Raw genomic sequence first — 24,648 nt, 5'->3', positions numbered from 1 at the left:
ATTTTCTGCCTTGTTTTCAAAGAGAAAAACTGGAAAACAGCATAGTTTGGGTACTTTTCTGGTTAAAAGAAAAAAAAAAGAGCTCAACCGATACTGAAATGTGGGAAATATAAATAATAGCAAACATAAAACAGAATATTTTTTAAAAGGCACATAACAAAGGTATTATTCACTCAATCAGAAATTTAGAATCTGAATGTGTGAGGTCTAAAGTTTTATAGAAAATAAGGAAATAAATAAATGAGGAAAATTTAAAGAAAATAACTGGAAATCAGTTATTTCCAGTAACCTGAGGAAAATAAGTGCTTGGGTTCCAAATAAGCAAGTGCTGATTCTGAACTTCAGTGACTTTTTTTCTGATAAATGATGAAGAAATGTCAAATAATAAAACCCTACAAACCAAATCAAATTTTTAACAGTTTTTTTTTTCTTTATATTATATCTAATCCCATTCAAGAGAAAAGAAAAGAGAATATAAGCCAAGAGAAAATAAAGTTACTGAAGCATTTTTCTAATACTTGATTTTCTGGGTAGACTGGCTTTAAACTCTCCCAAGTTCTATGGACTTTGCTTTTTTTAAAATAAGTTTTAAAATATGTTTATAAAACAAGTTTTCTTAAGAGGAATTTTTCTATATTTTAATGCAATTTTATAAATTCTTTAAAAGACATTTCCAACAAATAGAAAGATAAGTCATATTGGAAAATGTGAATCATCCCAGAAAGGGACTTTTTGTTTCCATTCTAATTTCATTTCCATTTAATAGTCATTCACCTGCAGCCCAGGTTCTTTATGTATTTGGCCAGATAGTATTTATGAACAACAAACGAGGCAATTACGTCCTCTGCTTTATGAGATCACTTAAACTAAAAAAAAAAAAAAAAACCCACAAAAAATAAAACCCTTGGAAGGCTGACAATGGTGATGGCATCTGAGAAAGTCATAGTAGTTATGACTTCGTAGTTCTGACCCTCCTCTGGGGACACTGGGCAAACATACTCTTTTCTCTTAATTAGGGCCATTTGCACCCCAGAACCATTTTTCCATAGCAATAATAAACTAGTTTGGGAGATTCACAGATGCAGGATCTGAATTTTTGAAAGCCAAAACTTCAACAATAAGACACACACACACACACAAATGTAGGTGAGACATGGCTGACTCTGGCTTGTTTTCCCTTCAAATTTTTCCCAGTTCAGGAAAGCTTCATCACAGCCTAATTGTTCCCTGGTAGCACCCAAATAGAACAGATTTTCAAAAAGCCCTCTATTTTCTAAGTGCTTTTCGTCAGTTTTTCACCTCTCTAACCACCCCCATTCCACTCAGAATTTATTATTCAGAGTTTGAACAGTGCTTGGCTTATATTGAGTATTCAGTAAATGTTGATGATGGTGAACATTACTGTCATTATCCAGAGACAGAAAACTATGCTTGATATTTAAAGCTTAACTACCTTATCGATGATTACTAGAGAAAAAAAAAATTTAAGTTGAATTCTTTCAAATGGCTCTCATGAAAGATGTGTATTGTTAAGCCCAATATTATGTCTCGCTAGCCTAGCTTTATAAAATAAGACAGCTTTACTCTCAAAGTAAATGCCACGGGGAGAAAATGAGGAGGCAACTATTGTAGATTAAAAAACACAGAGACTTAACAACAGAACGCAGTGTTAACTTGACTGACTCCAGATCCCAGAAACAAAAATCTACACAAGACATTTTGGAAACAACTGGGGAATTCAAATATGGGCTGGGCATGGATGGTATTATAGAATTATTAGTTTTATTAGGTATTATAATGGTGTTGTGGCTATAAAGAAGGCTGTCTCTATTCTTAGTGCACGTCGAAATATTTAAGGGTAAAGTATGGTGATATCTGCAACTTATTTTCAAACAGTTCAGCACAAAAGTTATATATTTAAATACAGAGAATAAGCAAATGTGATACAATGCTAACAACTGGTGAATCTCAGTTAAAAGTTTAAAAGTGTTTATTGTACCATACTTCCAATTTTCTGATGAGGTAAAAATTTTTAAATAAAAAGTTGGGAATAAAAAACAGCAAAACAGTTTTCCTGAAGAAAATACTACACATTTCTTTAAACATTGTACTGTAATAAGATACAATTATACATTATTATTAATTATTTACACTTTATAAAAAGCATACCTACTCAACATAGTTACTCAACCTAAAGTCAATTACCTCAAGTATAGCATTTAACTTTCAGTGCTGATGCATGAATCTCTTTATCTTAAATATAAATCAAAACAGTTTAACATCAGCTTTCAATTAGAGACAAGGAGATGCCAGCCATTAGGATCATGAGTTAAAATTTTCAATAATTTCTTCTTTGCTTTTCTTCTTTGTCTAGAATAGTCTGTTTTAAGCTCAAAACAGCATCTTGAAATCCAGGATTTAAGTCTAATGCTTTCTTGAAATCTTCCAAAGCATCATCAAAGTATCCTGTATAAGAACCCACAGTGGGGTGGGGGGGGATGAAAAAAGAGGAAAAAAAGCTGAGTATTTCTATATATTATTCATAGGAAAGTTTGGATACACATACTCCTACTTTTATATTTACAAGCTTTCAACCACTCTTACTAAAGGAATTTTTTCCTCTTGATAATGATATACGGATGTGTGTACCACAGTAACTTTGCACACCCTTATAGAACAATATACTTAAAATTAGTTATGGGCTACCTACAGGGATTTAACCGGTAAATACCTTAAATTGACACAAACTTTCAATAAAATATTCCCTATTTAATGTAATAACAGTAAAATTAAGAAACAGGAAATGAATATTATTTTTAACCCTTTAAATGAGAAACAATCCTCATAGTCCCCGTAGTCCCAAAATCTAAAATCCCTTTCCTATATATCGTCTCAAGTGGTGTTCCCTGGTGGCTCAGCTGGTAAAGAATCCACCTGCAATGCAGGAGACACCGGTTTGATCCCTGGGTTGGGAAGATCCCCTGGAGAAGGGCATGGCAACCCATTCCGGTATTCTTGCCTGAAGAATCCCATGGACAGAGGAGCCTGGCGGGCTGCAGACCATGGGGTCCCAAAGAATCGGACACAAAGAGTCGGGACACGACTGAGCAACTAAGCACAAACACAGCATGAGTGCCTTCAAAGGTTGTAACTCAGAAAAGCTGCACAGTGGATCAGGAGCATTACCCTCATTTCACAGCTGGGGACGCACAGGGACAAAGTAATGGGATGGCTCTCACTCCCGTGCCCGGCTGCAATTCCCACCCCAGTGCCCTGCTGCGGTCTCTAATACCCACTGAAAGCCTAAAATAAATTCAGGTACACTTCCTTTGTTCCTGGCTCTAAAACTAAATTTCACCTAAGTTTCACCCTGGATGATTACTCCATCCGTTTTACAACATTTGACAGATCTGAATTCACAAAATACTGTCAAAGACAAAAGGGGGAAGAAAGAACTTCTTACCCAGCCTATACAATATCAAGCCTCTGTTGTAATATGGAACTTCAAAACTGGGTTGGACTTCTATAGCAGATGTGTAGTCGTCCATGGCTTCGTAAAAATCAACCCTGAAGTACTTGATTTGCCCCCTGTTGTTAAATGCAGTAGCCAAATCCTCGGGGCTGCATTTGCTTTAAACAAAAAGTTCACATTAAAAACACAGTGTTACCCCTCGTTTCCACTTTCACTCTCTTTTGGGTATTGTCAAACTTCATAGCCTGTAACATGCAGTGTCGACACTGCAAAACCAAGCGGAAGAAACAGGGTAAGGAAATAAAGCCATGGCGTCAGTTTCTGTTTAATCCTGCTGTCTACTTTTGCAGGGTTGTTTAGCACTACAATGTCAATCTAAAAAGTGAGTTCATTTTACTGTGTGGTCAAAGCCCCTGTTCATTGTCACCGTGTTTTGCTGAATGTAATATTAAAATGATTGTTTAAAGCACATGCCAGTGGGGCAAAGAAGACAATTCAGAATTGAAATGAGCAAGGGGAGAAAGCCAGCCCAAAGTCCAAGTTCACTATGGCCATGTCATAAAATGAATCATCAGTTTTATCCTCAAGTTTTTTAAGGATCTTCAAACAGTGAGATTTGAAATCATTTTCCACCAGTAAAGAAAGAAAAGTCAGCCCTGAGTGAAAATCCAAGACACTGATCCCCAGGTGTGCTGTCTGAGGATGACCTGCCCTCCCTCCAGCCTCAGCCAACATTCTCCGGAGGCCAAACCGGCTTCCTGCTAGAAAGACATCACAGCTCAGGTCCACACTGGGACTCCAGTGTGCAGAACTGGCTCTGCATCTGAGGGTTCCGGAGGCTGCCCAAGGAGCTGTGAGCAAGCAGCCTTTCCTGTGAGGGGTTAGACATCCAGGCAGCTCTGACCAACCACCAGCTCAACAGGACACATCCCGACACAGTCCCACATACTACTTGTAAAAGGGCAAACCATCTACACAGAGAACTTCAATGGGCTCTGCAGAAAGATTCTGTTTTCCTTTCTTTTTTGCAAAGGGGACTCTCAAGTTTGAACCAAACAGGGAAGATGCAGGCTAAACTCATCTGTCAGTCTTCATTTAAGCTCCACAGAGCAAAATCTAGTTCTCAGAAAATATTTGTGACTGCAGTTAGTGTTACAAAAAGTAACTTCTCTAAACATCCTAATCCTTGAGATCTCAGGCACTGTAACTACTGCTGCCAGGAGGGGTACTCACAGCCTAGGGGGTCTCCTTCAAGTTGAAGTTTCCTACCAGTAGAGAGGAACCACTGCAATTTAGAAAACGCCTGTTTCTGTGAACTAGGACTGAGAGACTGGGTACACAGACACTTCAGGACGCCACAAGCACCACCGTGAAATCCTAGAGAACAAGGGGGACACTCCAATCACCGATCTCTGTTATGACACTAGCTGAACTGCTGCCCAGTAAAGAGTTTTAAGTAAAATGCAGCCTCAGGACTCAGTAAGGTTTTAATCATTAAATTTCTAAGCTTCAAAACTTTGTGATAGATGTCTTATTATCAGAGGATCATCAGATATTTAATTTAGAATTAGACCTCATTATAACAAATTCTAAAAGCCTATTCTCCATATGAAAATTGTTTCATATTTGAAAGACATGGGCTAACAGTTAAAGCCAAATTTTTTTAACATTGAGATTTTTGTAATGATAGTGTTTATTTTAATGGAATATAACCAAGTTACCTAATCCAAATGTAGTTTTTGTTTGTTTTTTTTTTGCACTTGCTAACTTTAGCAAAGAAAAAATATTTGGAAATAAAGTTGATGGCTAAGGTTGCACTTTTGGATATTAAAAGAAAATGTTATAAACCATTCAGAGTGGCAGGCATGCAAAGATTGCGAATACTGTTTCAAAATGATTCAGTGACTCATTATTTAAAAATAAACGAACTCTAAAAGATATATTTAAAGAAGAAAGTTGAAAATGATAGAATTCTGTTTAACCAGGAGCTCCTAGAAGAATTTAAAAACTATAAGAAAATGTGAAGGTTCATGCAGGCATGCTGAGCAATCTTCTACTAAACCATTGCAGATTTTCTTTCTTATGCTGGTAAGGGGCATAAATTAAATTTGCCACACAATAAATCTGTGCTCTCAGGCTGAGATGCACCAAGAAGCTGTAACAATACTAGATGGCATCAATATGCTTATTGCTGATAAATCCTTTTCGAAACTTACTGCTGCTGCTGCTAAGTCGCTTCAGTCATGTCTGACTCTGTGTGACCCCGTAGACGGCAGCCACCAGGCTCCCCTGTCCCTGGGATTCTCCAGGCAAGAACACTGGAGTGGGTTGCCATTTCCTTCTCCAATGCATGAAAGTAAAAAGTGAAAGTGAAGTCGCTCAGTCGTGTCCAACCCCTAGCAACCCCATGGACTGCAGCCTAAAAAAGAAGCAGACTCATAGAGAACAAACTAGTGGTTACCGGTGGACAGACAGAAGGGGGAAGGGCAAAACAAGGAGAGGGGACTAAGAGGTACAAAACACTGGGTATAAAATATGCTACAAATGTATACTGTACAACACAGGAATATAGACCATATTTTATAATAGCTATAAATGAAGTATAACCTTAAAAAATTGTAAATCACTATACTGTACACCTGTATCATATTATACTGGAGAAGGAACTGGCAACCCATTCCAGTATTCTTGCCTGGAGAATCCAATGGACAGAGGACCTGGCGGCCTCCGGTCCACAGGGTTGCAAAGTGTCAGACATGACTAAAGCAACTTAGCACAGTCCAGCTAACATATTATATAGCAGCAACTACAATGAAAATTTAAAAATAAAAAAGTGTTTTAACCTACTAGATAAGTCTATTCTTCCAGCTTGAAACAAGAATAGAAAACTAAATTTTCTGTTTAATAATTTTGGGGGGAAGGTGTGGTATCATATTACTGCTTGTTCAAAACTATTAACTATTATTCTGGTGTATTATTGAAATGAGAAAGCCACTTAATTTTTCTGATTTAATTCCATGTGAGTTTAACAAACAGGAGAAGATTCTTGAGCCTCATACACAAAACACAAGCTGGCATCTGGTCAAAAAAAAAAAATCAAATCCCTGAAAGGAGGAGGGTGACAGAGCAGACAACTCAAACTGTCAAGAAAAAAACTGCTCATTATCCGCTTTCTGTTCTTTTTTTCTCATCCTGGACCACTAACAACAAGAACCATTAACAAGAACAACAAAGGCAAATCTTGGAGTACAACAAACGCTTCGCGTTCAGGCGTAAATATAAGATGCTTTGCCAGAGCAGGTGAGGTAGAGACAGGCTGAGAGCTGGGACTTAGGACCATTTGCTGCAGTGTTTGCACCTGGACAAATGTCTTCTCCAGCATCAAAATACAAAAACTATAAGGAACTGAAAATAATTGAGTGCATTTGCAGCTGGAGCCAGTTATGGATAAGAAGATACAAACCAAATAAAATCCCAACTGCCACTTCTGAAGTGCTGGAAGCAAAGACAGGGTGCCAGGAGCAGAAACAGGGTACTTCACATGTCCCCTACATTCAAAACCTTGGTCCAAAGAGGTGGGCAAACCACCTAAGCCACCCCACCAGCCTTCAAGACCCCTGGACACAATCCCAACTTCACCCCTTGCTCCAAGCAAGCAAGGGAAACTTAGTTTTTTTGCTCTGCTCTGCTGCAGCAGAGACCTCAATAAAGCTTGCCTGAATTCCGTGTCTGGCTTCTAATCAATTTCTCTTGTTTAGGGAAGGCCAGGAACCCTGGTCAGGATCAAGGTTGCTAATATCACAAAAAGAAAGATATTACATGCTCTCTGACAGAAGTACACAACACCTATAACAATATTCTCACCATAATTTTGGATCTGAATTCGATCAAACCTCAAGATTTAACTACCAACTCACAAGCGATGCGTAAGACAGAGGACTATATTAAATGACATGGGGTGGGGGGTAAATCCAGAAGATCCAAAATATGGGCAAGTCTCAGGACATAGGACTGGATATCCTTTGGTGAGGATATCCTTCTCACCAAATAAACTGCAAGGGGAGAAAATGAAGGGGAGCCTTAAAGGCTTAGAAACGACGTGCATCCTGACTTGAACCAACCGCGAAAACACCAACCAGCCAAACAACTTTTATTGATCAAACAGGAAAATTCCAAATAATGACACTGGATTAATGACGTTAAGAATAATGATACTGTGGTTGCGTCTTTTTAAATCCTTTAACGGCTAGAAATGTATTCTGAGACATCCCTGGGTGAATAACCTGATCCCCTGGGTGAAGTGACAATGCTTAAGCCCAGGGATGGTCACCTGGAGGTTCATTATACTATTTCCACATATTTAAATTTCTTTTCACACGTGAAAACCCAGAGCACCTGCTGTGATGTCGCGCGGTTTGAGTCGCGACGCTGTGCGCTCACGTGGCACCCGCGCGGCAACTCGCCCTCACCAGGTCTTGTTAAAGTGACAGGTGGGAAAAGCCCTATCCGCTCTAAGACTCCGGGTCAGCTAACATAGAGTCGGGACACCGTTCTCGGAGTCCCGGAGCAAAGTGCGGAGGCCTGCGCTCCAGGCACGCTCCCTCACCGCCTTTCTGTAAAGAACAAACGTCCGGCCGCTGGACGGGTGAGTGCCAGAGGCCGAGTAAAGCCGGGCCCTTGCCGTCCACCTTCCGGAGACCCCGCTGTCCCCACTTCTCGCGATACTTACCTCCCGCGTGCTGCTCCCTCCGAAGCTGCACAGGCGCACTGGCGAATGTAAGCGGAGTACAGCGCCTCGGCCTCCGCGTATTCACCTTTCTTGAAATGAGCCTGGGCTAGTGCTAGGGCTGCGGGACTTTCCTGGCCTTGCTGCCCGTCCATGGCGGTTGGGGGCCTAGCTTTCCTTGTGGAACTGGGGGTTGATTTCTGAGCGATTAGAGACGACAACCCACAGCACTTCCGCACCTTGGAATTTAACTCGGCAAAAATCCTTGGCCAGAGCAGCCGAAGAATTTTGTGTCTTCCGAGGACCCGTCGTCTCGCGAGATCGGTGACGCTCCTGGCAGAACGCTCCGGTATTTCAGGAAAGCTTAAGCAGACACAGCCTTGGCAAGTGCGCTTCTGCTATAGCTGCTGGTCCTGCTTGCCTGATCTCCAGAAAAGCAGTAGCTTGGTAGTCCCAAACTGGTTTCTAAGGCTGTGGTCAGGTGGTGCAAGGAGCTTGCCCTTCGTTACAGCGAATGGGGGTGGGGATGGGGATGGGGATGGGGGTGGGGGGGGATACATACACACACTGTACATGTATATTTCCAGAATATACAGAGAATTTCTAAACTTCAGTTTTTCCAGAGTGGGTGTACTACTTTGCATTTCCACCAGCTATGCATTGGCCTTTAAGTTACTCCGTATCATCACCAACATTTGTCAGTTTCGATCCTAGCTATTATAGTGGGTGTGTAGAGATACCTCCGTTTTCTTCTAAATTTTACTAACTAAATTGTGAGTAGAATAACCAAATAAATGAGTAGATAAAGTAGTAACTGTTTTAATGTCTTTTTCTTTTAGAAAAAATCTTAAAAACGAGATTATGATGAAAATTTACGTAAGTTTCACCCCCGTTTTTTCTTCTAAATTCAATTAAAATGTAAATTAATGCCTTTTTTAAAAAAAAGTTAAGACTATTTTTACTTTCTCATGTATACTCTTTATGTACTTTTGAAGTTTTCTACCATGAACATGTAAAACTAATACTCAAAAACTATTAAGTGGTCTTTTTTTTTTTTTTAATGAACTGAGAAAATGGTAAGAATAAACAGTAGGGGGCAACATAATATTGCTATTTTCATTTTAGAAGCACAGTAGTAATACTTTGGAGCTATAACATCAAATTAGGAACTCTTGATTTTTCATTAAAAGTCTGGTAACAATTTTCCCCCCATTTCTAAATGTGGACTCTAGATGACCTCTTAAGGAGTTATTCGCTGCAACCTCCAGTCACCAGACATTTGCCTAAGTTGTTTTCCTCTGGGTAGCAAAGGTGATACTCTGTACCTTTTATTGTACCTCCCGTCTCTTTCTCTCTGTATCCACTCTGGAGCCCAATGCCCATCATCCCAACCCCCACCAAAATACTTAAATCAAAAGAAGACAAATTATCATGTTATCATAAATTACAGATAAAACAGGATAAGTACAATTTTACCTCAGCATTTATTTTTATATTTTTCACTGAATGCCACATAAAATCTAAGATCTCAGCTTTTAGAATACAAAAAGGTAATTGCAAATTATATGTTAGCAGAAACATATGTATATATATAATTAGCATTTGTGCATGATAGCAGGACAATAATGCTATGTTACTTATTTGTATAGCTTTGTCAGTCAGGTCCTACCTTGCTACTTTGAAACTTAACGTAATGTTCAGGCCAAAGTTTGTGATAAAAAGAAGCATTACTTAAAGGGAGTCAGTTCGTGTTTATTACAGAAAGAGAACATTCATCATAATGCCTCATTCTGTCTATACAAATTCCCTCCACATATTTGTTATATATGACAATTTTGCTTCTCTTTGCCCCTTTCATCAGAAGAGAGTTATCTGGAAATTTCCTTCATGTTAAATATTTAAAACCAATTGAGTCAATTTGTACTGGGAGTCTTTTTCTAGCACCATTTTCAAGCAGGACAAAGATCTATCTGTCCCCAAAACATTATGACAGATCACTAAAACATTCACAGATATAAATCCCAAGTAGTCATAAGCTCTTAAAACAGATATGTCAGTATATATATATGAATATGAAGCATGTGGGTATATGTATGTGTGTGCTGCTGCTGCTAAGTCGCTTCAGTCGTGTCCGACTCTATGTGACCCCATAGACGGCAGCCCACCAGGCCCCGCCGTCCCTGGGATTCTCCAGGCAAGAACACTGGAGTGGGTTGCCATTTCCTTCTCCAGTGCATGAAAGTGAAAAGTGAAAGTGAAGTTGCTCAGTCGTGTCCGACTCTTAGCGACCCCATGGACTACAGCCACTAGGCTCTTCCGTCCATGGGATTTTCCAGGCAAGAGTACTGGAGTGGGGTGCCATTGCCTTCTCCAATGTATGTGTGTAAGTATATATAAAAACACATACATTTACATATGTGATAATTACGTGTACAAGGTAGGAGAAGTTGTTTTTAAAAGTTTTGGTTTCTGTGTTAAACAGACCAAGAGGTAGTGACAATAACTCAGAATCTGTCTGAAATAACTAGTTGGAAGAAAAATTTTAGGGCTTAGGTAGCAAGGAATTAGTGGTAAATGAGAAGGCTCCAAAAGAAACTTCCCAAAAGAAACGTTAGGAAAAGTCTGAGGATCAATAGCTGATTTGGAATTGAAGCAAATGGGAATGTAATCAACAAGTCACAGGAAGGACTGGAGAACGACAATCTAACTTAAGAGTTCTCAGCCGATTTCTGGGATGAGAAAGGGAAAAAAGAGAGATTCAGGCAGTAGGACCAAGGACCAAAAATCACAACTCTGAACATGCAGTCCTGAAGGAATCCTTAAACCTACATCTCTGAAAATTTCTCTCTCATTGATGAAGTCTAGTTTCATTCCTGAAAATAGAAAATCTTGTGGGAAGATGTAGTTACCTTTAACAGGAGATATATCCTTTAGGGCTGATGTCTTTGTTAGGATGCTGTTTTCTTTTTTTTAACCTAGGAAAGATTTGCTTTTTTAAAAAATTTTATTCTATATTATAGTTTGTTAACAATGTTGTGTTAGTTTCAGGTGTACAGCAAAGTGATCCGGTTATACATATTACATTTATTCTTTTTTTTTTAATTCTTTTCTCCATTTAGGGCTTCCCTTGTGGCTCAGCTGGTAAAGAATCCACCTGCAATGCAGGAGACCTGGGTTTGATCCCTGGGTTGGGAAGATCCCCTGGAGAAGGGAAAGGCTACCTACTCCAGTATTCTGGCCTGGAGAATTCCATGGACTGTATAGACCATGGGGTCACAAAGAGTTGGACCCAACTGAGTGACTTTCACTTTCACTTTTCCCCATTTAGATATTACAGAATATTAAGCAGAGTTTCCTGTGCTATACATAGGTCCTTGTTGGTTATCTGTTTTAAATATAGCAGTGTGTAGGTATCAATCTCAAACTTCCAATCTATCTCTCACCTCTCCCACCCTTCCCCCGGATAACCATAAGTTTGTTCTCTAAGTCTGTGAGTCTGTTTTATAAGTAAGTTCATTTGTATCATTTTTCTAGATTCTACATATAACAATATCATACGATATTTGTCTTTCTAGGATGTTATTTTCTGATTTGGGGGAATACTATATTTTGTCATAGAAGAAAACAAATGAGATTGATGAAACACACTGTTAAAATTAGATAAGTTAGAAACTTATAAGATATGTTATACAAAGTAAATACAGCATATTTGTGTGACTCAACCTAATATTGGGCTTCCCAGGTGGCTCAGATGACAAAGAATCTGCCTGCAATGCAGGAGACAGGGGTTCGATCCCTGAGTTGGGAAGATCCCCTGGAGGAGGACATGGCAACCCACTCCAGTATTCTTGCCTGGAAAATCCCCACGGACAGAAGAGTTTGGCGGGTTACAGCCCATGGTGTTTCAAAGAGTCAGACACAACTGAGTGACTAAGCACAGCACAGCATACTTGATATTGATGAGGCGCTAAGATCCAAAAGGTAACCAAGGCACTAAGTATTCATGGCTCACTGGGTATGCATGAGGCTTAGAACATGCTCAGTATGTGTGAGGTCTCGATTCAGTTACCCACCGATGACACTTGTCCTCTACCCAGGAAACACAACTGAATCCATGACTGCTCAGCAGTCCCAGTGGCACCTACAGCTGGGACCAGGTAAACCTGCCTCCTCCTCAGAGCAAGTGTGCCTCACTGGCCTCAGGCACATTCTACTTGACAGAGTTCCCCAATCTCAACTGCGGTCCTCTTCCTGGCCACACCCCTGGGGGAAGCTGGTGAGGAAGAGATAGAGTGAGGACATAGAACAGTACATAATTCAGGAATCGGGAACTGGAATCCGTGTACCTGACTGGCATCCTTCACTAACAGTGTTAATCTCTCCCATCACTTTCTCCTTGTTCCTCACTGTGTAGGTTAAGTTGATTCAGTAAACCATGTGACTTAAGCATCATTTTTTGGTGTGTAATCCTTTGTGTTCCGTGAATGGCTTGCCTGGTACTGTATTTGGAGGCTACCATTATATCAAGGTAACTTCCCACAAGGCACATGAACACAGAGACTTAGAAGACCTGGTCTTCTCGTTTTAACTAGGCACAGCAACCCACTATCTACATGAACTCATTTAAGCTCCAAACCTCTTCTCATAGCTCACTATTCTCTATCTGCTACATGCCTAACTTGTCTCTAAAGGACCAAAAACATAACACATTTGGATTAACTAACTTCAGTACTGAAGCTGCTATAACAATGTTGTATATTTCTCTTTATTGCCTCTACTAAATGTCAAAGTTCAGCAAATAATCTTGATAAAATAGTGCTAAAGTCTGGTTTGCAGCCACAGAATAAAAAGATGTAAGTTCATGGGAAATAGAGAACATTATTAGCTATCTTTAACAGGTAAGAAATTATGCATGACTGATAACAGTTTTTCTTTTTAAAATTAATGACAGTAAATCAAAACAGGCACTTATTGAGAATCACTTCCCAAACCCAAGACTTGTTTAGATAAAAGGTCCAGCTTAGTGACAATGTTTCAGCTAAAACTATAACTACAAACTGGATGTTTTCTATAAATTTACATCATTATAAATAGAGACAAGTGTTCTGCACAATATTATGAAGAGTACATGCCAATTGCCATCTCTTAGATGAAACTAAGAAAGTGGGTAAAAAGGAAAAGATATAAAAAATAAGCTATTAGGGTTTCCCTGCTGGTCCAGTGGTTAAGACTTTGTCCTGAAATGCAGGGGACACCAGTTCAATCCCTGGTCCAGGAAGATCCCGCATGCTGTGGAGCAACTAAGCCTGTGTACTGAGCCTGCATTCTGGAAGCCATGAGCCACAACTACTGAGCCCACATGCAGCAACTACTGAAGCCTACAAGCCCCAGTGCCTGCGCTCTGCCAACGAAAGAAGCCGCTGCAGTGAGAAGCCTGCATACCACAGCTAGAGAGTAGCCCCCACTTTCTGCAACTAGAGAAAGCCTGGATGCAGCAACGATGACCCAGTGCAGCTATGAAAATAAAAAATAAATTTTTAAAAAGCTATTAGAAACAATTCAAATTGTAAAAACAAAAGCAAAAAGTCTTTAAATGCCTCTTTATCACTTCTGAAAGTAAAACAGAGAACACTTTCAATGCGTATTTAATTAAACATGACTAGAAATAGAGCTCATTTCAGTGTTACAATTGTTTAATCTCCCTCTGGGCTTGCCAGGTGGTGCTGGTGATAAGGAATCCACCTGCCAGTGCAGGAGACATGGGTTCGATCCCTGGGTTGGGAAGATCCCTTGGAAGAGGGCATGGCAACCCACTTCCAGTATTCTTACCTAGAGAATCCCATGGACAGAGGAGCCTGGCGGGCTACAGTCCATGGGGTCACAAAGAGTCAGGCACAACTGAGTGACTGAGCACACACGCACACCATCTCCTACTACAGGTTATGTCAATTCCCTAAATTCAACTCTGCTCCATTCTCACGCTTCCCCATCCCTCTCCATCAAAAATGTTTAATGAATTAGTAACCTTGACACTGTGAGAAAATTTTTTTTATTTGGAATATTTCCATAGTATAATAACCAGCCACAAAAATAGATAGGCAGATAATATAGTCAATTTCTAAATATATGAAAATCAGCATCATTATTTCAGTTATATTTTTACACAAAATTATATATATACATAACATGTCTATGTGTATATATTATTGGGTTTTGTTTTTTTTCTTCCGTTCCTGATCTCTGTCTTGAACAGAGGTCAGCTTCAGTCCTTCCAACTTCCAGAGCATAGCCTTATAAGACTACTGCTCTTCCAGACCCATGTCTCACTGCCTATACCATTAGTGATACTAGAGTAGACATCTGTGGTGCACCCTGCCCTTCCTCTTAGACCCTGGGACTGTTCTAGGGATGGGCACTGATCCCAGCCTGGCCATTTAGCAATTTTTTTCCCCTTCATTTCAAACTTGAATTAAGAGTGGGAGTCCCTTCCTATGGTGGAGATAGTAAGATGCTGTATTTCCTGATACATGAAGAAAGCCAGTCTGGTGTTTTCACATCTCACAGCTTAATTTTTATCTTACCGTTTATGAAAACCCAAAAGAATGGCCTAACAGAGTTGCCCCACCACATGCAGATGACCTTCTCTTTACTCATTCTGTCTCAATCATGGATTTCTCAACAGCTGACCCAAAGTTCAGAAGACAGTGAGGCGTAACCAGTTTCTGTCATATATATATACATATTTGTATAAAAATACAACTCTGAAATGATGCTGCTTTTTACATAAACTATATGGAATCAACCTTATTATATAAACTCTCCTGGTATATGCAGTTTGTCAGTTCTTCATCCCACTGCACTATGGCATAAGGGACAGAAGTTGTAGTTATTTATTTCCTGAGCCAGGACACAATGCTTACACACACTGCACATCCAGAATTGATATTCAGTAATTGGGCTTCCTGTGGCCACACACGTCGGCAGTTTCCCTTCACCTCTGTAAAAATAAGAGGAGAAAGAATTACACTTTAAAATGTCTAATCACTTAAGACCTTATTTATTATACTAAAAAAACCCTGAACAATGTAAAACATTTCAAGGCAAATTTCAAATAAAAACTTTTCTTGCAATGAGAAATCATTAATATACTATTAAGACTAAAGAAAATAGGCTTTGAGTACAATGTTAAGGTGGCTTGTTGTTTAGTCGCTCAGTGGTGTCAGAATCTTTGTGACCCCATGATCTGTAGTCCACCAGGTTCCTCTGTTTGTAGGATTTTCCAAGCAAGAATACTGGAACGGGCTGCCATTTCTTTTCTCCAGGGTATCTTCCCAACCCAGGAGTTGAACCATTTCCTGCACTGCAGGTGGATTCTTTACTGCTGAGCCACCAGGGATTTAAGGTATGACACTTTAAAATTTAGTGATTTCATCATTATACTACACTATTTAGATATTTAGATATAAAAATCTATATAAAAATGACATCTACTAATTACAATTGGCCCTACCCTTCAAGAAGGCCGTCCAATTCGGATTTTCTGTTATCTTTCGGAGTATGTTTGGTGAAGATTTCTAGAGCAAGATCTTCATATTGCTGCTTCTGTTCCGAACTGAGGGTCTCTAAAGATTCGAGTTTAATAAAAGCTTTTGAACAAGTACCAAAAGCTCTACTGGCACACGCACAGAGTGCTAACAGAGAGTAGATCTCAACTGCAGGGATGATGTCTTCATAGTCTCTCAGGTGAAGAGCTAGGAAAGAGAAGGCAATTTGGATTGTGTAAAGCAATAACGCCATCGTGAACATGCATGGGGAAGAATGTTAGGCTGGCTCAGTTTAACCCACATGAATGTTAGCAAAGTTAATGAAAACAATGGTAGGTGATCAGAGAACTAGTAGGGGAAGTAGACCACAGGACCACCACGTTCTGTAACACGAGCCAACAGCTCAGGGCCTATAAAAATTACCACCACCAAATGACGCACATGGCTGCACCACTTAGAAATATACGAAAAATTATTGGTGTCAAAATACACTGCAGATATAAATATAAATATATATATTATAATTGTATAATTTTATATGTTTTATATTTATAAAACATAAAACATTTATATGTTCCATATAAATATGTTAGAAATTTCTGTGGATTCTCAAAACAATATCATGTTTCTTTTTGTTTAAAAAAAAAAAGTGAAGTATGAAATCATATGTTTTCTCTTTGTGTTTCTTTGAACAGATTATCGCTTCTCAGTCTGTCTTATTGAAAAAATAGAACTTTGAGAAAAAAGGAAGTGAAACTGAGTCTCTAAGTTATCAGCTCAGATCATTTATTTTGATTACCATATCCTATCTTCACAGGCTACAGGGCATGGCCAAAAAAGAAAAAAGTGTTATTGAAGTTAATATAAGAGTAACTTGAAGGAGTTTGCCCTTCATCTTCAATTTATGACTTCTTAGACATGTTGCATATATGAGTTAATACACCCACCTGTCTTCAGTGCAGTGTCAACATAGCCCTCGTAGAGCTGTCTTTGTGCTAGTATGAAAAAGTGGTAAGCCTCAGCCCCTCTCCAAGCATTATCAGTGAAACGACTACTTGTCGACAGAACTTCTTCTTCCAGCAAACCAGCCAAAGCAGAAGTGGCCTACAAATAAAGCAGACCCGCATCTGCTGTCAGCACAAATCTAACAACAGTCCTTCCAATAGAGATGATTTCTGAAACTGTTATACGTTAAAATATCTAGGGAAGGGGACTTCCCTAGTGTTCCAGGGGAAAAGAGTCCGTGCCCCCAATGCAGGGGGCCCAGGTTTGATTCCAAATGGCAACCCACTCCAGTGTTCTTGCCTGGAGAATCCCATGGATGGAGAAGCCTGGTAGGCTGCAGTCCATGGGGTCGCACAGAGTCGGACACGACTGAAGCGAGGAACTGAAGCAGCAGCAGAGGAACTAAGATCTCACATACCACAACTAAGTCCACGAATCCTAACTACTGAGCCTGTGCACTACACCACAATGAAGACCCAGCACAGCCAAAATAAATAATAATAAATGAATAAATTAGCATATTTCATCATTACAGAACTGTCACCACAGACTTCTCTATTATAATTCATACTTTGTTAAACTGACATGATCAAATTTGTTCTTCAGTTTTACTGAGGCGTAATCAACAAATCAAATTGTAAGATATTTTAAGTGTAGACTGTGGTGATTTTATATACGGATATATTGTGAAAGGATTCTCTTCCCCAAGAAATGATCAAATTTTTAAACAGAATTGATTAAATTTTATGTTAATACAACACTCATTCACAATTAAAAAAATACACATATTTCTAGGGAAGCTTTTAAAACTCCCTGATTAGAAAGGATTTACCAAGAAAGGAATTAAGCAAAGATTACAGATTAGTAAAAAAAAAAAAAATCATGTTCAATATTTCCAAGTTGAGATGTCTAAATGTGAGTACTAATTCTAAATCATTTATTCTTTTTCCTCATATCACTTAAGAAAATAAATGCAAACAAATACATTAAATGGTCTATCCATAAAGATAAGTTTGATCATTTTGGGGTTTTTTTCCCTTAAATGCTTCACATGACTTAACATTACTTAATATTGCACCTTACCTCTGAGCTCTTTCCTTTAACTTTGCCTCGTTGGGCGTTCTTAATTTGCTCGTGGTACTGCTCTATAAGTAAAGCTGACAGTACATAGAGCTTCTTCACACGTAAAGGTTTAGTTCTTTTCTTTGCCTCTTCATCTGCAATCTTTAAATATTTAAAGAGTTGGGGGAAGATATTTCTTAATCTATGTTTGTACAAATGTTCTCATTTCTGAAATCTGATTCTCTAAAAAGAGGAGGAAAGTCAGTAGGGTGGAATATAAGTACTATCCGTTTATGACAAATATTTTAAAACACATTTTCTTTTCCTTAGTACTGATAAGTAATTAGTTATTTCCTTAGTATTTAGCCATTGGAATTAGACTGCAAAACAATTTTAGAAAATAACAGATGCTGATAAATAAGTCAGAGTGAAGAAAGCTTTCATTGAAAGGGTAGTATTTTATATAAAAGATTTTTTTTTAATAATTTTCAAGTACCTAGAGATAAGATGGCTTTACCATGGTATATCTCCAGGAATTTAAATCTGTTTAAATGATTCAGAAGGAAATTTTTCCTTTGTCATTAAATCAAATGGTAAAAGAATAGAACAGAATGTAAAATTTGCTTACGTTAATTCCATACTAGTCATGTTCCCTCCAAATGCCTACTATGAAAAGTGTAACATCTTTAAAACTTGCACATTTAAAAGGACTTGATGCTTGGGGCTGGTGCACTGGGACGACCCAGAGGGATGGTATGGGGAGGGAGGAGGGAGGAGGGTTCAGGATGGGGAACACATGTATACCTGTGGCGGATTCATTTCGATATTTGGGAAAACTAATACAATATTTTAAAGTTTAAAAATAAAATTAAATTTAAAAAAATAAATAAAAATAAAAGGACTTGAAAATTTATTATCAACGGGATTTAATTTCCAGTTACGGAAACTTGTACTTTATAGTAGCCGAAAATTCTCTAATTGTTAACTTCAGTATTAAGTAAATATACAGTTGTTTAGAAATCAGTAAGGTGCTAAAATTAATAAACAGCCTTTTTAGTAAACGGTAATACTACTAAGATAACACATAGTTATATTATGATAGTAATAAAATGAGAGGGATCTTGCTATAACAAATATTTGTTTCCAAAGAATGGAAAATATATTCTTTAGTATATAAGAAAACATTGGTAACTAAAACAAATCAAATACTCACCAAGATTATTACATTACCTTAAACATCAGCTTGGCAGCATCATAAAAGTAATTGGCTTTCCGATAGAGTTCTATGGCATCAAGAATTTTATTCTTTTCCAATAAATGAGATGCATACCTTGCTAACAGGGAACCAATTTCTTTCATATTATGACTTTTAGCCAATTCAACAGCTTTGTTCCACTTGGGGAAAATATATACAACATACAATTACCCAAGCATTTACCGTCCGATACGTCTAAAAATACATACAATAAAGCTTTAAATTTATAATAATAAACACTATATCAAAATTTAAAACTGGTATATAAATTTTTTTAAATCAGAGGAATTATAAATTTTAGAAGTTAAACATGCAAAATAATCAAATGATCTAAGATTGATGTGCTTAAGGAGCACATCTGAAAAAGAAAGAATCAAAGTTTATAGTCATATTAATCTTATAATTCTAATTTTGCACAAACTATGAGCAAGAAAAAGATACATTTGTTTATAGTAAAAAAATATGGAATTTCAGTTAAGAAAATATCCTATCAGATTTAACATTTATTTTTATAAAGCAAATGGAGCTTTATAAAATACTTTAAGAAAATGCTTAAAAGAATACATTGATAGTGAACAATTTCAACAATTCTGCATTTTCATTTCAGTTAAATTCCAGCTCTTAAAAATATCAAATATATGTTTTCTATAAGGAAAAGAAAATAGATTTGCCAAAATAAATATTGATAAAGTAACTCAATTCCTTCCTCTTGCAATGACCATTAACTGGTCCTTCTTTGGAAACAAAACACAACCCTAATAAAATGCAGAAAATTGTGAAATGACTTCCAGACAAAACTTGCCAGACTAAAAGCACAGGGTTTTTCTGGTTCCCATACTGAGTTAGTTATGAGGTGGTCACCCTTAATGGTAGCACTTCAAGAGGTAAATGCAAATTCTGACATTTTCTCAGTCCTCAACCAAATAAACAAATATCTGGCTCCTTTCACAAAATCTGTCTCAAGCTTTCCAACCCTTGTCCTGGCAACAGTCTTTACAACATCACTCTGGTGACTTTCAGCTCCTTACTTGGTTGAGATGCACACAGGTATCCACTGCTGCCTTAGGCTGATTACATTTCAAAAATGCAGTCACTGCTTGTTCACACATTCCAACTCTCACAAACATCTGTGCTATTTCCTGTGGACAAAACATTACCATCAGATTTCACAGACCAAGGAAATCACTTACATTTCAACTTATAAAACTCCATAAGAATATTACAATTACTGGTAGCAACAATAATTTTTCTTTTAAATGGACATAGGGGCAGAGGCTACAAACCAAAAAGGATACTAAGGCATCTGCTCAGAAAGATCCCCTGGAGAAGGAAATGACAACCCACTCCAATATTCTTGCCTGGGAAATCCCATGGACAGAGGGGCCTGGAGGGCTACAGTCCATGGGGTCACAAAGAGTACAACACAACTTAGTGACTATACAGCAAACAGCATAGTAATATTTCTTTTAACTGGACATAGAGGCAGAGGGTACAAACTAGAAAGGATGCTAAGGCATCACCTTTTATAATATCTGTGCTTCACTGGCTCACAGCACAGATCTGATTTTCAACCAGGTTCTAAAGATACCGAACTCTTGTCTTCTTTCACTTCAGTAGCTACTTTACAGAAATGCCAAGCCCCAAAGCAAACCCCAAGCTAGTGGGTAAAAAATACCTTTAAAGGATTGATGTGATACTCAGTGTTAATCATTAACTAGAGGCTTACGGGAAATCTCACACTCACAGGGCTCTCAAATACCTCTATTAAGCAACGTTCCAAACAAGTTGGCTATTCATCTGTTCAGGAAACTAGGCCAAAAATGGAAGAGGGGACCAGAACAAAAATGATTATGCCCATTGGGCTATACTTGCCAATTTTCAGACTATCTGGATTTTTTTTTTATTTCTTAATATCTAAATGGTCAGAGTTTTTCTCTCCCCATTAATTATGCCAGAGAAGGCAATGGCAACCCACTGCAGTGTTCTTGCCTAGAGAATCCCAGGGACAACGGAGCCTGGTAGGCTGCCGTCTATGGGGTCGCACAGAGTTGGACATGACTGACGTGACTTAGCAGCAGCAGCATTAATTATGCAACAATTAATTTAAAGAGCCCAAAGAAAAAAATTTAGAACAAAGTTACAGAGAACTCTGCCTTTAGTTTCACTCTTTTTTTAAACGTTACATTCTTTGTTGTTAATATAATCTACTAAAGTCTAGCTATCTTTTTAAACTTTTCTTATAGTAAATTTCAAACATACATACACACGAACTACTCCCCACACCCACCTCAAATCACTCTGAAGACAATCTCTGAAAACATATTTCATCTGTAAATATTTCATGTGTTCAGCTAATTTTTAAAGCAATGTTATGAAACTTACAAGCCCCACACAAGACGGTAATCATGTTAAAATAGTAGGAATATGATTGATTTTTTCCTTCTCCATTTTGAAGCATTCTGTAATACTGAAAATTGTTTTAATAACTAAAGGATCATTTCACGTCTTAGAAACTGTGAAGTTATAATTTTTAATTTTCCATATGACAAAGTACATTTCCTCACTATAACAGAAAAGCTTTATAAAGTAACCTAACAACTCCCAAAACTGAAATGTATAATATCCTACTGGAAGCAACTTGTGGTTTTCTGGAAGTGAACTGGCAAGATTCTCCAATCCCACATAATCTTCTAACATATAATAACATTCAGCTAAGCGTTCCTGGTTCCGGCCTTGTACATAATACTGAATAGCATTCAACCTACAGAAAGAAAAGAAAAACTTTTAAACTAATGTGAATCTCCTGATAAATAAGCACTTTCACCAAAAAAGTTCTTTCATTAGAATGGCAGCACTAGTATAATATTATTCTAATCATCAGCTTTAGTTGTAAAATATCTTTGAAGCACATAAATTGAAAAACCAAAAAAAGACTGCATAGCATATTTTAGTTACAATATTCTTTGAATATTCTCAAGAAATACTGCTTTACTCTGACACAGTTGTATTTTCAAACATTGACATATATAAGTAAGCATACTGATCAAAATGATAGTTTCAGAATAAAAGCCAATGATTTCTGAAAATAAGCTACTGTAACAAAACAAGCAAACAAACAGTAGAAAGCTACCTAGTGCTAAAGCATACGTCTTCTGAGTTTTGAAATTCCAAAGTCTTACAATGCTCACCTGACAACTGGAAGGATCCCTTGCTCCTCCATGGTAACTAGGGCTATGTGAATTCTGCGACCTGAAGGATGGTCTTCATTTCCCTGGCATTATTTCATAGGGAAGTACTCTACACAGGCAGCTACAATTTCAAGTGCAGAATGAATGGATGGGGGGTCCAGATAGGTGACCTACCTCTTTTGTCGATCAGCAAAGTAGTCTCCGATGGCATTGTGGGCTTGCTCAAGGAGACTGTCATCCGCGTCACCTGATCCAGTTTTCAGGAGCTGGAGTACTCTAAACCAATCTCCCAACTTCAGCCGCAGGCTAATAGCCAGATCTCTACAAAAAAAAAAAAAAAAGATATTCATTCATTCAACAAGCATTTATCAAGTGCCTGCTATGTGCTAGGTTCAATTCTCTGATACTGAGAATACACAGCAATGAAGAGACAGATAAGGTAACTCTAAACATTTTAGAAATTTAGCCTGACCAGGGAAGAGGCAATGGGGAGAACCTGCAACAGGAAAAAAGAAACACTTTTCTGCCTCTTATTCTCCTAGGCTTTCAATTTACTTGGCAAAATAATCTCTTTAATAATAATCATTTCTTTTCATCAGTTTCTTATACATGATCAAGCTTATTTCATGTTTACATGTTTAATATTTCTTTTCAAAGCTTAAGTTGTATTATTAGCAATCTCCTGAAAGTACAAATAATAAAAACTAGATATAATGTTCACAGCTGAAATGAAGTTCATACAGTAGTTTATATAAAGAAAAATGACATATAAAGAGTAAAACTCAATCCCTAAATACCTTGGAATTACATTTCATGCTCCTTGACAACAGAAAATTAAATAATGACCTAAACCAAAACAGAGAACCTAAATAACGAGTGGTACAATAAATGATAAAGCCCCTGGTCTCTGTAGTTACATGGGTTTTTCCCCTACCAAATGAAAAAAATCTCCCATGGCCAGTCATTAACATTACGTAAAGAGAGAAGAAAGCTGCCCCTGAATTACAAAGCATAAATTAAGGTCATGTTGAATGTCTGGGTTGGAATCCAAACTGAAGTTATTTTTTTTAAAGAAATGGTGTGATATATTTAGTCTATTTTACAATCCTCATTTGTTTAAAAAAAAAATGCAGATTCTGGGAGCAGTCCAGACCTGCACCTTCCGCACTTACCTTCTGTCCATATCCAGATACATCCTTTCCGCCTCCTCAAACCGGCCGAAGTAGGCAGCCACCTCTGCCTGCTTCATGGGCTCGCTCTGCAGGTTGCCCAGGCGCTTCACAAACTTAATGCCCTGGTAATCTTTGCAACGCACAAACGCTTGCTCTGCAGTGTGCAAATCCAATTTCTGAAGAGCTGCTTCAGCTAGCAGGCGCCTATATTAAAAAGAGAAACAGTAAAAGCCTATGGTGAACTATAGATAAACCAGTCTTGAATCAGAATTCAATTACTACACCTATTGCTTCTAGTGAAACACAGTGGGAAGTGATTATTTTAACAAATTTATAAACTTTTTCTTTTTCTTTTTTTTGCTGCACTGAGCTGCACGCAGAACTTCCCTGACCAAGAATCAAACCCATGGCCCTTGAAGTGGAAGTGCAGAGTCTTAACCACTGGATCACCAAGGAAGTCCTAATATTATGTTGACTATTTCCACCTCTAAATTTCTGTATTTTAAAAAGAAGAGCAAGAATGAAAGTTATTCCCACTAGGAATCTAGTATCAGAGTAGTGGACAACGGCTGAGATTTTACACTTGATACTTTATGAGGTTTCATTTATTTATTTTTAAATACCAAAGTCGGGGGTGTGGATTATCCTCGATGAACTGAGATGCATCCTCTATTCCAACCTTCTCGATCAGTGCTCGACTATCTCGCAGGGACCTGATCTCAAAGTTAATGATATAATCCTTATTTGGATATTCTGGATTCTAAAAGTAAAGATGAAAAGAGAGAAATCCAAATAGTTGCCTTTAGAGTATGTATTTCTTTCTTACAGTCTAAAAAAAAAAAAAAAAGCAAATGAACAACTGCATCATATTATGAGCAAAACTGGGAAGAAAAGAAATTCCCATGTGTGGGTCTTTTGAATTTTCTGGAAAATACCCATAATCCAGCACTACAGTTACACACACCAACTCTGAAGCTAGAGAGCCTGGAGTCAAATCATGCTTGTGCCTACTGCTAACTGGGTATCACTGGCAAGCCAGCTGATTTCTCCAGGCCTCAAATTCTTCATCTAAAAAAATGGGATGGCAATCAAATTTACCTTCTAGCATTGTGAGGATTAAATGAGATAATACCATATCGAACACTGAGCACAATGCCCAGCTGTGTTATTCACCTTATTCAGTCTCAGAACCAACCTGACACACACTTGTTTCAGACCTTTGAA

At 38.0% G+C, this 24,648-nt stretch overlaps 2 protein-coding genes and 1 long non-coding RNA gene across 4 annotated transcripts in view; 1 reads left to right on the top strand and 2 right to left on the bottom strand.

The window, feature by feature from the left end:
- Positions 1–1,972: 1,972 nt before the first annotated feature.
- On the bottom strand, positions 1,973–8,353 carry TTC32 (tetratricopeptide repeat domain 32). Its single transcript, XM_019970661.2, has 3 exons — positions 8,202–8,353; positions 3,464–3,630; positions 1,973–2,466 (listed from the first exon to the last, which is right to left on the bottom strand). The coding sequence occupies exons 1-3, from the start codon at positions 8,351–8,353 to the stop codon at positions 2,339–2,341; spliced, it is 447 nt and encodes a 148-aa protein (XP_019826220.1). The 3' UTR covers positions 1,973–2,338.
- A 197-nt stretch (positions 8,354–8,550) lies between these two features.
- On the top strand, positions 8,551–13,873 carry LOC109566358 (uncharacterized). Its single transcript, XR_002181793.2, has 3 exons — positions 8,551–8,645; positions 9,038–9,074; positions 13,447–13,873. It is a non-coding gene; the product is annotated as an uncharacterized lncRNA (long non-coding RNA).
- A 355-nt stretch (positions 13,874–14,228) lies between these two features.
- WDR35 (WD repeat domain 35) overlaps positions 14,229–24,648 on the bottom strand; it is a 52,002-nt gene continuing 41,582 nt past the window's right edge. For both annotated transcript variants that reach the window (XM_070799099.1, XM_070799100.1), the window contains 10 exons: positions 24,048–24,184; positions 23,425–23,628; positions 22,427–22,573; positions 21,693–21,825; positions 20,093–20,203; positions 19,040–19,204; positions 17,831–17,971; positions 16,690–16,846; positions 15,709–15,949; positions 14,229–15,195 (listed from right to left, as the gene is read on the bottom strand). In XM_070799099.1, the coding sequence (XP_070655200.1) occupies positions 15,045–15,195; positions 15,709–15,949; positions 16,690–16,846; positions 17,831–17,971; positions 19,040–19,204; positions 20,093–20,203; positions 21,693–21,825; positions 22,427–22,573; positions 23,425–23,628; positions 24,048–24,184 (1,587 nt within the window). In that variant the 3' untranslated portion in view covers positions 14,229–15,044. The remainder of the gene's footprint in view (positions 15,196–15,708; positions 15,950–16,689; positions 16,847–17,830; positions 17,972–19,039; positions 19,205–20,092; positions 20,204–21,692; positions 21,826–22,426; positions 22,574–23,424; positions 23,629–24,047; positions 24,185–24,648) is intronic.

This window comes from Bos indicus, chromosome 11, assembly GCF_029378745.1.
Source record: "Bos indicus isolate NIAB-ARS_2022 breed Sahiwal x Tharparkar chromosome 11, NIAB-ARS_B.indTharparkar_mat_pri_1.0, whole genome shotgun sequence".
NCBI classification, from domain to species: domain Eukaryota; kingdom Metazoa; phylum Chordata; class Mammalia; order Artiodactyla; family Bovidae; genus Bos; species Bos indicus.
The sequence above is the reverse complement of the archived record's forward strand: the minus strand, read 5'-3'. Positions and strand labels throughout refer to the sequence as shown.

Excerpts from the sequence above, each read along its gene's own strand:
- TTC32 (XM_019970661.2), bottom strand. The coding sequence starts at position 8,353 with ATGGACGGGCAGCAAGGCCAGGAAAGTCCCGCAGCCCTAGCACTAGCC. Across the intron at positions 3,631-8,201 it reads GAGGGAGCAGCACGCGGGAG|CAAATGCAGCCCCGAGGATT; the intron begins GTAAGTATCGCG and ends TTTTGTTTAAAG. Across the intron at positions 2,467-3,463 it reads CTTGATATTGTATAGGCTGG|GATACTTTGATGATGCTTTG; the intron begins GTAAGAAGTTCT and ends GTTCTTATACAG.